General features: G+C 44.5%; 2 protein-coding genes across 2 annotated transcripts; both read right to left on the bottom strand.

Moving 5' to 3' along the window:
* Positions 1-5,204: 5,204 nt before the first annotated feature.
* LOC146179108 (uncharacterized) lies at positions 5,205-11,196 on the bottom strand. Its single transcript, XM_084578807.1, has 4 exons — positions 11,068-11,196; positions 10,284-10,454; positions 9,217-9,339; positions 5,205-5,396 (listed from the first exon to the last, which is right to left on the bottom strand). The coding sequence occupies exons 1-4, from the start codon at positions 11,191-11,193 to the stop codon at positions 5,205-5,207; spliced, it is 612 nt and encodes a 203-aa protein (XP_084434933.1). The 5' UTR covers positions 11,194-11,196.
* A 798-nt stretch (positions 11,197-11,994) lies between these two features.
* On the bottom strand, positions 11,995-14,774 carry LOC146179107 (uncharacterized). Its single transcript, XM_084580111.1, has 4 exons — positions 14,548-14,774; positions 14,091-14,243; positions 12,598-12,792; positions 11,995-12,070 (listed from the first exon to the last, which is right to left on the bottom strand). The coding sequence occupies exons 1-4, from the start codon at positions 14,772-14,774 to the stop codon at positions 11,995-11,997; spliced, it is 651 nt and encodes a 216-aa protein (XP_084436237.1).
* Positions 14,775-15,884: the final 1,110 nt, after the last annotated feature.

Here is a 15,884-nt window from a genome sequence, read left to right as displayed (position 1 = left end):
GCAGGATTACCAACCCAACGGCACGCTTCGAACCCGGACGTCTCGCTTCGTGGAGAACTGATAGTTGTATTCGATTGTTCATTACGTTCGTTGGTCATTACGTTCGATCCATAACGTAAGAGAAAACGTGGTCCTGACTTCATCCTCCCGTGCGTTATGGATAAACTGATGCTTGCAGCTTCCTCGGTGGCTGAGTTCCCAGATGAGCCTGCAATCTGGACGAAATCTGAAATGCAGATGCAGTCTGCTGAGTAATGCAAATGACTCAGGTCAGCACGAGGTATGCATTTCACCTGACCAGAGCTGTGCGACCGAAACCCGTGCACAGTTTGTCGTGTTCTGCCGTTACCAGGCTTTCGACTGTCGTACCAGGAATTTAAGACGTGCATATATTGACCATGAACTCATCAGGGTACGAACTGCTGTTGAGTGCGCGTGACGCACGAAGCTCTTCAAAATGATTCGCTGCGGCCGCCGCCCCTCATGATTTGCTGGTTGCCTAAATGGAAATGCTATAAAAGATTTCTTTGATTATTGTTTACGGCTAACGCATACTGCATTTTTATCCTCTTTTCCCAGCCGTAAAAACTCCAAGAAGCCAGAAACGTTTGGGTCAGAGCTATGAACAGAGCACCGACGGCTCGCCGCGGCGGAGTATGCTTGTTGGCAAACTTGCTGGCTCGTTAACGCTTGCTTCACCTCCGAGGCTACGGACGCAGATCCGCCCACAACTCGGTGTAACCGCACCTATTTTTCCTCTGTCTCAAACGTTCTGTGACCAATGCATGTACGAAACGGTACAGTCAGCGAGCCGGTGACGTGGGGGTGTTTTGTTCATGAAGAAATTCCACAGGGGGCGGAACATTGTCCGGCCACGTGAGTTAACATCATGGGCGCTCGATTTGAACAGCGCTGTGAAGCCAGCGAGGCATGGTCTCGTGGCCTTTGGTTCCGTATTTTCAATTTCGCAACACTTTTTGCACTAATTACTTCCCCATGACTCAAACATGTACTTTAAGTCCGTTACTCGTTCGAAATAAAGTGTCTGCTTTTACATTTTTAGCCATGTTTACGTATATACAGTTGAGGGCAAGCAAGTACTAAGTCGCACTGACGCGCTGAATCGTCACGTGTGATACGTTCCGTCAAACGAAAAAAAAAAATACCGACGATTACGTTACTTCTTATGCGAAATTTGAGTGCAGCTCATCCGCTGTTTCAGCTTTTCGATAAATTGAGGCAAATAATTCGAGCAAGGAATTATGTACAATTGCAAATAACATTTAGGCAGGCGGTCCGCAGTGGCGAACGGCGGCGACAATGCGTTTCGGCTCGGGCGGTGCGCATATCTAGATCCGCCGCCATCGATCCGGCGCTAAGATTGGCGCAGAGGGGTGGCATTGGAGGAGGACCGAAGAGAGCAGTTAAGTTATCGGGAGGTCATGCGAGGCAGCGCGTGGGGACTATAGGAACGTTGAGCGGCGAAGAGATAACAGCGACTGACTGATGTCGCTGACGCATCTAGCGAGTCCTGTCAACGTAGATCTGCGTTTCGGCTTGGGATGTACGCACCGTGATCCGCTGATGCTAAGCCGGCGCTTCGGCGACAGGAAAACAATGTCACCGCCACGCAGAAAGAGGGAGGGACGCGCAGCAGCGAACGGTAGCGGCAAGAGCACGAGAAGCAATCGGAGAACACGCACGCCGCCGCCATGGAGGAAGAGGAAGGGTGGAGGGTACACGCAGCGGCAGACGGTGGCGCTATGAGCTCGCGCAGCAACCGGTGAACACGAGGGCAAGGGGGTGGGGAGGGGGCGTACACGCAGCGGCGAACGGTGGCGGCAGGAGCACGCGCTGCCCCAGCTGCGGGGCTGGTTACGAAGGACAACGCCGACGGCCACGACGACGATAAAGGCAGGAACGGGTGCCAAAGAGCTGCGCTCTAAAACTGAATATACATAGCCGACTGAGCTAGTGAGTAGTGCTTACAGCGTATTCCAAGCCGGTGTCGAAGGCACAGTCCTGCGGCTATTGGCCTCGAGATCGAGCAGAGTCGCCACCTTGCGGCTCAGCGGCGAAACCTCCTCAGTGTGGATGCGTTTTCCCGTCGCGTGCCAGCCCGCAGCGATTTAAGCGCGCATGCGGCGTGTACAGGAGTGTTTTTGTTTGTTTCGCGGTTCCTGTGAGGTTTTGCTTACCTATATGCCTCTTGCAAAATAAATATGAACAATCTAGAACCCCACGCTTCATTAAAAAAAATATACCTGTCCGTATCGAGCACGTCATGCTTGGATAAGGACATCATCATCGCGGTCTTCGGCGCTTGAGATCCTTTGACATGCAATGTCTGAAACGAAGTGGTACTGTCGTTACCGCCGTGTCAAAGCAAAACAGGTCGCCGCCGTCAATAAAAGTTAATGCAAACGCTCGGAAATCGCATATTCCCGTTTCTGTTTGGAATACCGCAGCTACTAAAACATATGTCACCGCTGACGGCTTCATATATAGCAGAATGCAGTTTGAACAGACCACTCTATGCCTATGCCGTCTGTATGCACGATAGAGTTGCGTAATATTTCTTTTTTTTGCTTTTAAATTTTTGTCGCGGTGTCTCAATGGTAAGGGCGCTCGACTGCTGATTTCGAGAACGGGGGATTCAATCACAATCGTTTCGAAAGGCACTCCTCTGCTGTGGGATTTAACTGCACAATAAACAATCCCACGTGATAAATGAGGTGTTAATAATGAAAAAAAAATGACACCAAAACCAGCCTCTGCAATCATCCGCCATAGCCGATGCCGCTTTCATGCGTTAAACCCGGTCCAATATGCATTTCTTTTCTTTTTTTTTTTGTTGTTGAAGGCTTGTGTGCATCCGTAAACGTTTTAGTGAGCACATTTTGCTTTAGAGAAATGCTCGAATGTTTGGGAAACATATTCCCTGCACCTAATTGTTACCCTAAATATTACACCTAGGGTAATGTACTTTACTGGTAGCCTATTATAATCATTATAATCCCTTTTCGTCCAAGTGCTGTCTTCCGAGCAAACTCGTCGTTTCTGACAAGGGGAGTAAAACAGCTTCATGCAGGCTTAAATATCAGTGTTTAGTTCGGAAATACATTTTTATAGTCTCATGATAAGATGACCTCCATTTCTTTCGGAATAGTTTTATATCCAGCATCTGTTTTGGAAGCAACCCTAGTATTTTACTTCGCATAAGATTTAGTCACTGCTAAATAATTAGTGATAAAGAAATTTTCAGCCTGTAAAATTGCTTCCCAGAACATGACAGTGCCCATGCGCAGTTTATAACGGGGTTTCGCAGCGAGTAATTCGTAGCTTGCACTTTAACGTTACTGAAAATTAATCGCTAATTATTGTAAATTCTGTCAAGTGTATAAAAGTTCTCTCACACGGTGAAATTTATTGGCATTCCAAACCAAAATATTTTCACTACTAATTTACCGTTATATTTTCTAAAAAGATTTGCAGCGCTAAAAGACGACACAGAGAAAAAAAAGATGCACAGGACGGCGCTACATTTTCAACAATGCTTTAATTCATGCAAACACACAGAATACATATGCAGCGGGTGATGGGAGGTTATCATGAGATGAGGTATAATCTTCCATATCTATCTAAAAAGGCATATTCATTACTGTGCAGCACCATGGTGACAGAACTCACGCAGTGGTCTTGCAGTGGTCCCATACACACACTGTGTAGCCCATAACTGGAAGAAGGTAGCCACAAAATTCAAGGTTCCGGTGGTATTCTCCGCTCCATGCAAGCTCGGTCGGTTGTGCAAGAAAACGTCCAAGGAGAAGGAAGCATTTCTTGGGTGCATAAAGAATCACAGAAAGCCTTATGTGGCATGCACTGAGGGAGTAGTTTACAGCATCCCTCTCACTTGCGGCAAGGTATACATCGGCCAAACAGGCCGATGTATTAATGATAGGCTACGGGAGCACAAGAACTCGCTAAGGACTGGCACCGGCTCCAACCTTCCCTTACATTGCAGAAAATGTAATGATGGCCCTTTTGTATGACACGACTGTATTCAAACGATGTAAGGACGCTAAAGCTAAAGCTAACTTTATATAACAGCAAAACCAAAACTATACAAGAACGTATTAACAAAAACGAGGCACTTACACTTCTACTACAAAGACTGGCTTAAACCTAAGCGCAGCTCGACGTGCTGGCACGCTAAGCAACACAAAGGATCCAGGGTAGGACGAGAGGAAGGCGATGGCTACACAGTATGAAAAGGAATCAATAATGAATCAATGTGACCTCCCAACGAATGAGCGAAGTGAACCAACAAATTATCATGTGGTCTCAAATGCCAGAAGGTTGTATGATAGTTCACGCGATGACTGCATATCATGCTAACGAAACCGAAAGATTTTGGGGTGGTCTTAAAAAGTAGTGAACGCAAAAAACAAATGTTTATATGGCCACCATGGCATGGGCCAAGTGCTGCTTTTAAAAATATAGCACGTAGTCCACACGTTTCTTTTTTTTTTTTCAGTTCTGTTTGCAGTTATCAAGTTCACCCTCTCTCGCACGTCTCAAATCAGCTAACCGAAGGGTCAAATAAAAAATCAGTTATCTTGAGGGCCATGTCAGACTTTCATTCATCAAGTTGCTTTACCTCTAGTAGTTTCGCGCCTGATTCTGGTGGGAAGGTATATACTGATAAATTGCCCAGTGAAGTACTTCAAGCTTTTATGATTGCAAGGATGTTAATCTTTATTGAGAAAGTTAATAAAAGTGCGCTGGCCTAAAAGAGGATGTACAAACTAAGCAAGTCACACAAGTTTGAAAACTCAGGCTCTAGAGCTTATTATCATAATGAGTAGCGTATTTTCCTAGCGAAAAAAACAAAACAAAAACATTATATAAAGTATATTTTTAGACTGCAAAAATCAACCAATCAGCATTATTGGCATCAACAAAAGTGATCGATAAAAAAAATCAATCGTTTGGCACATCACTTCGTAAGATGAAGTCCACTGCAAAGGCGCATCCAGTGCAGCGCCTATAGTTGAACAGCAAGTTGAACAATATGCCAAAAATACTCTTTTTCGTCAGCTACATAGAGCTGACGCTCCGCAACGCAGCATGAATGTCCTTCCATCTACGATGACGCCGCCGTTCTGATGTCCATTGCAAGCCGATTCGGAAGTCATTAAAGCCTATAGCATAATGCACTCGTCGTAATCGCTAGCCTCGAGGAACTTCTCGTTGAAGAAATGAAGCAGCTTCCTGAGAAAGCGAAGGCGCGGGTAGGCGCCCTCGCCGCACGTGTTCGCGGGGTCGTCGAGGTGGGCGTGGTACGCGGCCAGCCCGTACTTCACCTTCGGAATCAGCTGCTTGCCACGGCACAGCTGCGTTCGAGAACAGAACGTTCAAGCAGAATGTTAAACTAAGGTGCACTGACAATTTTAGGCAATTAGCGATGTCCTGTTATTGCCTCAGGACGACACTGAGAACAATGTCATTTAAATTTTTATCGATGTGATAATTGATTGGTTGTTTCTTAGAGGCGTTGGTAATATTCAGTCGACGCTAAGGCGCATTATTAGCTTGGAAATGTGTTTCCTTCACACGGCGCAGTCATGTAGTCAAGGCGTGATGGGATAAACTGGTCCAGTTTGTGACGTGAACGGTGGTGCAGCATATCTTCGAGCATCCATGTGAAATATTTCTTTTCAAGTATTTGCAATAGCTTTTTAAAGCAGTGGAGAAGTTGCATTATTTATGATTGGTTTTTTCTGAAGGTCTTCAAATCTCCATTCTCCGAGAAAGTATAGCTCCGTAATTATAACGCGGTAATGTATCTCTATTGATCAGCCTAAATTGAATATTCGGCTTTTATTTAGAAATGGGAGCGCGCACATCGCGCGTTACCGAGGTATAAAATAGAAACCAATGTGGAAACTAAATCACGATGACACACACTCTCTGCTAACGACTGCACGTAGAATCCGGACGGCCTCTGGCCGACCACGCGACTCCCTATCGAAATGGCTTACCGCAGCACAGGCCATTAATGCTTGGAATAAATTAAAACAACATTTGTGACACCATCACCTGATTACTATTCCTAGGTAAAAATTGGTTCTCTTTTTCGGGCCACGTTGGCGCCAGCGCGGCAGCGAAAGACACATGTAATGTATCCCGAAGCAAAATGCGTTTAAAAATAATCGTCAGTAGATTCAAACACGTGCGTCATTCCGTAAGAGGGTAGTTGATATCGTTCCCAAGAAAACGGCGGACTAGCGTGGCCTCCGAGATTCGTGTTTAGAATTTATTTTGACGCATACATTTTGCTTGCAAAACTGACCGGTGGTGGCGACACGTACATTTAATATTTATGCCTTTTCTGCAGCTGATGAAAGCGCGCTTTTTGGTGAGAGTGGATAGGATTAGAATGCGGCACCCTATAGGGGCAGACCGACTTCTTTTCATGATGGGGCAACAAAGCCCGTAAGAATGCCACTTGGGTGAAGTAAATTTGGAGCTTTTCAGTCTGACGTGCATCTCAGCTTATATTGTCACTTCTCTATGCGACAATGTTGCTATAATTCAGTGCCTTTGGGTACTATCGTTTTAATAGTACTAATGGTGTTCGATATCCGATATAGAAAAAAGAGCGGCCGCAGAAAGACTGCTGGAACTGAATTGTAATAAAATCGTAGTCTCCAAAGCTTCGCTAATAATCACCACCCATGGTATGGCCACTTACATCCTGCACCAGCTCTGACCACCTTATCAATACAAGCTTCTTAAACTCATACGCCCACCTAATTTCCTGCCGCATCTTGCTACGCTTGTTTTCGCTTGTAATGAAATTTATCCTTCTTAGCGACCATAGGTTATCCTCTCTTCGCACTACATGCCATGCCTATATGTCTATTTCTATTTCTTGGTTGGTTTGGTTTATGGAGAATAATGTCCGAAAACGACACAGGCTATGAGAGACACCCGCAGTGAAGGGCTCCGGGAATTTCGACAACCTGGAATTCCTTAGCGTACACTGACATTGCACAGCACACGGGAACCTAGCTTTTCGCCTCCATCGAAAAGCGGCTGCCGCGGCAGGGATCCAATTCCTCATCATTGGGCACAGCAGCCGAGCGCCCTAACCGATGCACCACCGCGGCGGAGCATTTCTGCTCCATTATTTCACTAGAATGTCATTACCGCGCGTTTGTTTCTTGACGCATTTTGCACACTTCTTGTCTATCAACTTTAATGATGGAATAACAGCGCAGCAAAAACGGACTAAGGGAAGACAGACACGACGAGCGCCGACTATAACTGAGGGGTTTGGTTGGTTGGTTTGTGGGCTTTAACGTCCCAAAGCAACTCAGGCTATGAGAGAATTACAGGAAGCATGGCCTTTATCAATCGAAAACACAAAGCAAGAAATCCGGAATACAAGCTACTTAGCCAGCAAATCGCATGTGTCTAAAAAAAAAAAATCACTCTCTGGAGAATCATTATCATCAGCTTGACTATACCCACTGCAGGGCGGAGGCCTCTCCTATATCACTCCTATTAACCCGGTTCTGATCTAGCTGCATCTACTTGGCCCCTGCGAACTTCTTAACCTCATCTGCCCACCTAACTTTCTGCCGCCCCCTGCTACGCTTTCCTTCCCTTGGTATCCAGTTTGTTACCCTCAGCGACCATCGGTTATCCTCTCTTCGCACTACATGTCCTGTGGAATATAAACCCTTAAACACATATTTATCAATATCAACCCAAATATGCAATCTTCAGGTAATCTAATTGATTTTTTGTAATTATAGTAGATGGGCGACTAACGCAAGTGTCTCTAAAGATATGTATGCGAAATTCATCCATTGTATCTCTTGCCAGCTGGTTCTTATACCTTAAAAGTGACTACAGTATACAAAAAACAGGAATGCAATGGTATGAACAAGGTGCAGGGCAGATCAGTTGATGATTATGACGAGGTGCTATGGGAGTTGAAGTATTTTTGGAGCCCCTCGTTAACGCATCGTCAGGCTTGCCCAATATACACAGCACCGAATGATAGCAGTGACCTATATACAGCTTCATAACTACACGGAATTAGATTTGAATGGTGCTTGACTGGATAACCAGCAATTATGTCACGGTATGTTGTGTCAAAGTTCCTCTCCGTGTGCGAGCAAATTTTACTTAACTTAATAGGCGCTGACAAACAACGCTGACACAGGATTAGCCTCCTAGCTATTTTCTTTATTAAATGAGCCAACATTTGTATCTATCATAAGCCAACACCATCCTTGGGCTCGCGAGTCTGCGGTTGTGTTTTACTCTTTTTCAGCAACCCCGCTGCCTTCGCTTCAGTCCTAAATTGACCTGGATTTTATTCTAGCTATTTCGTCTGACAAGTTGTCATCGGTCAGGGGAACACTAGACTTGCAAACGGCTGCAGCGATGTCCCAGATTCCCCTCCTTTCATTCCTTACTGCTAAGTCATCAATGGGCTTCTTCCTTAGTAAAGCGATAAGCTGGGCTAGTTGGTTAACGTTCGTCTTCTCCATGAAAGGGTTACTGTGCTAAAAAAACACACGGACAAAAGAAGTGGTGAACAGGACGTGCGCAGACTCACAGCTGCATTTTAATGGCTGAAGGAATACAGATATACAGTGAACAAAAATACATCATGCCCCCAGACCCCATCCAAATGCATGTTAGCGCTGCCGTCATATGTTTGCGTCCAAATACTTCACCTCCCAATCTGCAAGCGCCACCGAAGGATCGCTAATACAACCACGCGCTCTCTTCTCGATAGTATACGCCTCGAAAAGCTCTCGTGTGTGGCGGTCCCTATGACAGAAAACCCTTGTCTTCTCTAGATGCGGAAGGCAAACCGTCTTTGTCTCTTTTGTGCAAGCCATACGATGTTTTGCCACGTTGGAATACTCATCAGATGACAGATTGTTAGAATGTTCCTGCAAACGAATGTTAATACAACGTCCCGTCTGCCTGACTTATACACGCTCACAAGAAAAAGGAATTCTCCCTTGCTGCATTTCTTCATTTTCTCAGGTTTTTTACCGTGTCAAAGTAAAGCTGCCGTCCCTACAACATCTTTCTAATAGCTCATATCAGTCGTGGGCTCACTCTTTGATTTTATTAGAACATCAAATCACAGGCTACGGATGCTCAACCACAAATAATATTTACCTTATCCCGAAGAGAGGTTGCGTCATCGTACGTAATTATTCTACCAGCCTTGACGTTCTCGTAATAGGCTCCGATAGGAGTCGTGTTATGGAAGCCCCACGCATAGTCGGTGTCATTGCAGACCTGGAAAAGTGAAGAGAAAATGATCAAAGAAGAGAAAAAGCCTTTGAATACAGGTATTCTTACTCAACACATCCGTGCCCAGTTCCTTACCTGCCGTAACTAACGACACTAGTTGATTGTTATGATATTCCTCTGTAAATGGTAAAACTATCATTTTCTTGAAGCTTCCAATGTACTAGAGTGCTCAAACACCGGCTATGCAACCCTGATTAAATTTTGGTCATTACGTTGGAGTTGAGTTGGATTTAATGGCACATATATAGCTTGCTAAGGCTATCGTGCGCCGAACACAAGGTTTAGTGTGATATACGAGAGACATCTAAAAAGTTGCTAAAAATACAACTGGTTTCAAAAGCTTTGATTATTTCAGGAATAAAACAACATATGAAGTACTGACGAGTGAAGCTTGTCCTAAGATTAGGCTGAGATGCAAAAGAATGTGTGCATCGAAGAACTGTTGGAAGTTTTTTTGTCTTACTTTGTACCAGTTTTTTCCATGAGCATAAAATGTGGATTATTGTCATCTCTTCTCCACACAGTCAGCATGCATATCTCTCCTGCTTCGCAAGAATAAATCTGTGTGCATGGTGTGTGTATTCAATGCGCAAGCGACAGATATATGACTTCAATGAAACATTCTTAATAGGATCATGACTTCCATTCTCCTATAGTGAGTTCCTTGGGGTAGCTTATTTTTTACATAATTATTTCATTCTGACTGCCATTTTTATCTTACCTTGCAGTGTACTAACTTCAAGATATCTTTGTAGACAACAAATTGGCAGTTTTAAGTGAAGATTTCACACTGGCTGAACAATATCGTGGCGCGTGATGGCCTTAGTTGTCTATGCACCAGAAAACACAACGCAGCACAATATCTTCCCTTCTCTGTGAACATTTGTAGCCTTCCCCTGAACGAATGACCGCGGGTCTCTGTTGTGTACCTGAGTGATGCTTACGAAGAGAGGATCATTGGTCACATAGCCGTTGTCTTTGAGCATGCCCACTTCCCTGCGGGGCTTGTAGAAGCGGCCGGCCAATGTCACCGAGAGAAATAACTGCGTGTAGCCCAAACTCCTGCTCGCCATGTGCTTGAGGGCCGCGTGAGAAGAATCCTGCGGTGTGTTTCGAAGTTCTTGAGGATCACAGTTAATTAGCTTCTTCCGGGCATAAGTCATTCAACAGCCAAGCGCGCATGGCGGTTGCCAAAATTTCAAGAATGTTTACTTCGGTAGTTCAGTGACATTCTACAGGCATTCAGGAGTGCCTAACTTCAAGAAAGAAAAGAATGATTTTGAACACCGAAACATATCCCCAAAGGCTAAGAGGTTAAAATGTGCTAAACGTTCGATTATAGGCGTATCTGCAGCGAATATATGCTGTCATGATGTTTTACCTCCCCAGTTATTACTTTCTTTAAATATTTCAACTCTGCATTGATTTCCGCAGTGCATTTTCCATGCGTAATATCAAAGGAATAGTGACGGGAGGAATTCGAATCGGGAGAATTTAAAGTAAAAAAAAATTGACTCATGTTTTATAGCGCAGAAGCACTTATAATTTGTTTATTTAAAAACTGAAAGAGTAATAAGGGGGAGGAACGGGCTACAAGGAATAGATATCTTTGTTTTCTAAGAACGCTAATCGACGTTCTCGACCATCATTTCTTTTTATTAAATAAAATCCTCATCTATAACGGTGAATATAGATATTCCTGGCGGCACTTACTAAGTTGAACTCGTACATGGTCTGGTTTATCTTCGTCGAGTTCCAGAAGGTGGGCGGCATCACCACGCCATTTCCTCGATCGTCGTAGGTCAGGTGTCCATAGATGACGGCGGCCGCAATGTGCATCCTTTCTCTGGGGAGGGATACATACACAGTTATTTTTTTGGCACAAACCAACGCATGCAGTGCGAATGGTGTTGGACACTTGTGATCGCCTACCAACCTACGCTCAAGCTCTCTGTTGACCGCAGCTTAGGTATGTCCTTGCATTTCTGAGGCGAAAGCTTCACTACGCCATGCAGAGCCAAGGCTGCCGTGCGTGACACAAGCCGCTACTGCGCATGCGCCGTAACCATGACAACCAGCTATGCCGTTCCAAAGGTGTTCCGCCGCCGCGCTCGCTACAGAGGAGGAGCAGCAGGGTAGCGGCATCCCAGCAGATCCGCACGCTGGCGCGGAAAGAAGGGTGGTTTCCGCACTACGCATGCGCGCGCCGCCGCGGAGAGCTGACCGAGCGGAGCAGGAAAGCGTCTACCGGCATCGCATGCCCAAGGCATGAAAGTGGATTCTGCCTACAAAGAAGTAATTTCGACCACCTGATTATCTCAAACGTGCACCGACATCGCGCAGCCAACGAACGCCTCTCCAATTCGCCTCCATCGAAACGCAGCTTCCGCTGTCGGCTTCGTAGTCGGGTACTCTGGTTCCGCAGAAGCTTTTGCTCCACATTCGGTTCAGCAGCTATGAACCCTTCTAATTTTTTTATTGTTGGTTATAGCACAAACAATAACAGCACGTGTTTTGTTCCTCCATTGGAGTGATGAAAGGATAGCGATATCTGTAATGCATGCATGTCTTCAACGACATGAATGAGTCTTCTGTGAGACCTTCTCGGGCCACTTGAGCAATCGTAGTACGCACGTATCATCACGTGCACTCTTTCCTTGAACTGTGTGCAACGTTCACCTCAAGGATTACCTCCATTGGCAGTACTTTTAGCAGGCTGCGAATGCGGGGGTATTCGGCTCTCATATAATACGCATTAACGTCGACGCTTCGTTTCGTGAAGAAACAGCTAAGGGGAGCTGTCACAATAAGTCAGTTCTTTTCAAACCATCTCGCTGCTGCTTCTGGCTCCAGAGAAACCATTCATCTGCCCTCTGCGCCTTCTGAAGCAGTCACTATAATCGATAACTGCAAGAAAAACTCTTTTTGACGCCGGCAGGCGTTGTTTCCCATGCAGTCGCTTTGGAGCAGAGCAGGTTCACTGAGCTCATAGGGGGCTAGATGCCGAAAGAGGACGAATAAAAGTTTTTACTAGATTTGCTTGGCCGTTTTTTTTTCTTTTTTTTTTTTGTTGAGTGCTACAAGAGGTACTCGGCGATGTTTTCATTGTTCTTCTTTTTCTTTGCCAGGTTTTTCTTGTTAAAAGAATTAGAAGACGTGCTAAAGTACTTCTAATTAATATGAATCATGACGTTGCTCCATTAGAGCACTCTGAGAAGAAACGGAGAAACTCAGCGTACTTACCTGATGTTATTGAATGCGTAGTACAGCCAGGCGTCCTTGCTGAATGACTCGCCGACGATGAAGTAACTCGGGCGCTTTAGTACACGGCTTCCGTGAAGAACATCTTTCACCTTCTGGGAAGTCGCAAAAGAGATAGCAACACCATTTGTTCCATTTGTTAACACAATTGATTTAGTTTGAATAACCACAGCGTAGCTGCATGAATACAATGTACAGACCAAGATGGCATGTCCAGCTTATTCAATATGACAAATATGAGATCATCGCTAACTTTGGAGATTTATTGTCGATTTGATGAAATGGTTTTTTTTTTTTCAGTTTGTTGTTCCCGATCCGTAATATAGGCTCATGCTGGAACGCTGGTGTTTTTTCAGTGCATAATTTAAGGTCAGTTCTGATTAATTAAGCATACCAAGAAGCCAGAACCGAAACCTTGGTGGCGGTCCACTTTGGAAAAGAATATTTGATATACAAATACAAATACAAATAATTTTATTTTATTTATATAAAACAACCATTTAACTGTTTACAAGCCATCAATCGGCAAACATGTTTATTAAAGCATTGGAATGGGAACTCGAAGATCTGTCGACATCCTGGAATATATGAAACGCTCCGGAAGGCAAAACATAAAGGTAGCGAGATATTTTTATATTTACGCCTTCTTCTCCAGAGAGGAGAGCAACCTACGTGTTAGCAACTTGACCCACTGTTTGGAAGGTACCTAATACCCAAAAGTTATAGACAAGCGCATGCTTTCAACGCGAAGTTGTTTATGAACGAATCTGTTTTGCATAGAGTAACATTACGCCATGACAAGAAATATATCTGCAGGCCATCTTTACCGAAACTCCTATTTCCAACTAATAATTATAAAGAAAAATGTAGGCCACTGCTAAATTCAGTGGCAGACTTGATTACTTTGTAAGAACGCAGGATAATTTTCTACGCATAAAAATAATGCACTGTTCGTCTCAACATGTTTGCAACAGCATCCTACGACATTACACATTTGTCTTACAACTGCAAAAAATGTATCACAATGTTTTCCTGTCAGACTTTAGTACTCAGTTCTAGCTTCGGACATAATTGAAAGCATAATTTTCCTATTCTTCGGAAAGATAGAGCACTCCACTCAAAGTATTCTTATAAATGCCTCACAGTGTTTCATTTCACCGCAGGAGGGACGCAGCTCTGAGCAGAGGTGGGAGATCAGCGACATATTGTTTACCCTCTCCGAAACAATTGGGAGCAAATGGATAGCGCATTTGGACATGTGACGCGTTCTCAAGAGCGCCCGTTCTCTTATTAAACCCCCCGCGTTATGATCCTCCGGTCTTTAATGTCATAATATCCTCCGACCTATGTGAAATGCGGTGAGCGGTGACTTCGATTGCTACTGACAGCAGCTAGAGTCGCAAATACCAGTACTAGCTCTGTACTCGACACGTTTTTACGGCTGTTCATCGCTACTGGCTCGGAATCTTACCTACAGGATATGGAACACTCGTCTGTACTTTTCCTTGTTCAGGTCGAAGAACCTCAATGTCATAAAGGCGTAGTGGTAAATCTTTTTACTCCAGAGCTCGTTGAGGACCTTTCTGGTGGCACGATCTTTAAGGAGCTTGTGCGTGTTTTCTCTGAAGCTGCAATAGAAAAGCAGCGGAGAGAAGCTATTAATATCTGTCGTCACACTGTCACTTTTTAAGCATTTTTATTTATGACTGTGCGGTGAATGGCTTAAAAATAAACGTCTAAATTTGTTCGAAAGTATAAAACATGTTCAACAAGTATACGAGTGTTGCTATCAAAATAACGTACAACATTCCGTGACATGCGGAATCACTGTTTTAGAAAGCGCGATCAAGACTGCCAGGGGCGAGAAGTTTAAACTGGTGAACAAAAGATACTGTGCTTGCTGTAAAGGAACACTCAACCGACCGCACTCACTCGTAGTCGAAGCTGAGGCCGTACTCGGTCTTTGCGTGCTCGGACGCAGCCTGCAGGACCAAGTTAAAGGTGGCCACATATGGTCCACCGGGCCCTTTCAGTGCGGCGTGCTTGTCTTCTACAGCCTGGTAGAAGCTGAAGTCGCACATACCATCCTCCGGAAGTTCTAATACCGTGCTCAACGTCATATCGGCACCCAGGGTGCATATGAGCGAGTTGTACGGCATCGCTGAGTAGAAAGAAAAAAATGCTATAATGCTGCTTTTCTCTCTGTTCCTGGGCATTATTTAGTAGTATTGATACAAGTACTGTAGCGGAAATGTGGTTCATCGCGCCTAACAAATGGGAAACTTTTAAACAAAAACGAAGAAAAAGCGTGCAAAAAGCGCTCCTACTTTATAGGGCAACCACTTACCCGTGGTGGTAGTCGTGGTCGGCCTTGTTGGCGTTGCTGAAAAGTTAAGTGGCGCTTTAAGAAATCGTCCATAAAAACGCAGCAATCTTGGCCTTTCAGCTCTGCGAACTGCGGGACATGCTGAAGGGAATATTTCTCGAGTACGGCTACACTATCTTACATGAACACTGTGCAGCGAACATCTAAATTGGGGTGAGCGCGTTCAGTCTACTAAGTCAATCAAGCTTACGACTTGCGAACGCTTCCTGAAATTCTTTCCTACCCAGTATACAGGCCCAAGTACAAGGACGAGCTATCAAATAACAGACCTCATTAAGGTGTTAATAAATATCTTAAACGATACGTCACATTGCACTCGAATTTGTCAACCAGTGAGGTATTCGCTGAGAGGGATATGCAATGAAAAACGAGCCAAATAACCTGCAGTTGATGAATAAAAATCGCCTCTTGTGTCTTAGCTTATTTGCTCACCTTCAATGATTCGATTGCTTACGTGAGAAAAAAAAAACTCCTAATACTCACTCTTCTTTGTCGTGGCTCGCTTTGTGGTCTTTCGATTATCTGCAGAAAAGTCAGACGGAAGGCAAGTGTTGGAGGCTGGCCTCCATGCTTGATATTTTGCAAACCTTAAACTTATTGAAACAGATGTGAATTCGCCAGATACCTAAACACCACTGTCAAAAATCTCGCGTTGCTGCGTTGTGCGACACAACATAAATAGTGAGTGAGTTTTTGTTTACTGCGTTCGCGATAAGTTCCATACCACCTTAAAAAGGCGTCATCTTCGTCTTGAAGCATCTGCTGTGAAAAGGGGATATAACTAAACAGTCGTGTAAATCGAAGAAACAGTACGCAAGAAATATCCGGATATAACAAACACAAATGTAACGAAACATTTGGATGTAATGATACTCAAAAATAA

The sequence above is a fragment of the Amblyomma maculatum genome, chromosome 9 (assembly GCF_055883805.1).
Source record: "Amblyomma maculatum isolate TAMU_Amacu chromosome 9, ASM5588380v1, whole genome shotgun sequence".
Classification (NCBI taxonomy): Eukaryota; Metazoa; Arthropoda; class Arachnida; order Ixodida; family Ixodidae; genus Amblyomma; species Amblyomma maculatum.
Note: the sequence above shows the minus strand (reverse complement) of the source record. Positions and strands in the feature narration are given on the sequence as shown.

What these genes read in the sequence shown, in the direction of transcription:
- LOC146179108 (XM_084578807.1), bottom strand. Translation starts at nt 11,193, where the DNA reads ATGCACATTGCGGCCGCCGTCATCTATGGACACCTGACCTACGACGAT. An exon ending in CCATGTACGAGTTCAACTTA is followed by an intron (nt 10,455 to 11,067) that starts GTAAGTGCCGCC and finishes AACACACCGCAG; the next exon opens with GATTCTTCTCACGCGGCCCT. An exon ending in CAACCTCTCTTCGGGATAAG is followed by an intron (nt 5,397 to 9,216) that starts GTAAATATTATT and finishes TCTCGAACGCAG; the next exon opens with CTGTGCCGTGGCAAGCAGCT.
- LOC146179107 (XM_084580111.1), bottom strand. Translation starts at nt 14,774, where the DNA reads ATGCCGTACAACTCGCTCATATGCACCCTGGGTGCCGATATGACGTTG. An exon ending in AGACGAGTGTTCCATATCCT is followed by an intron (nt 12,793 to 14,090) that starts GTAGGTAAGATT and finishes GTATTCATGCAG; the next exon opens with CTACGCTGTGGTTATTCAAA. An exon ending in TACGCATTCAATAACATCAG is followed by an intron (nt 12,071 to 12,597) that starts GTAAGTACGCTG and finishes CCGCATTCGCAG; the next exon opens with CCTGCTAAAAGTACTGCCAA.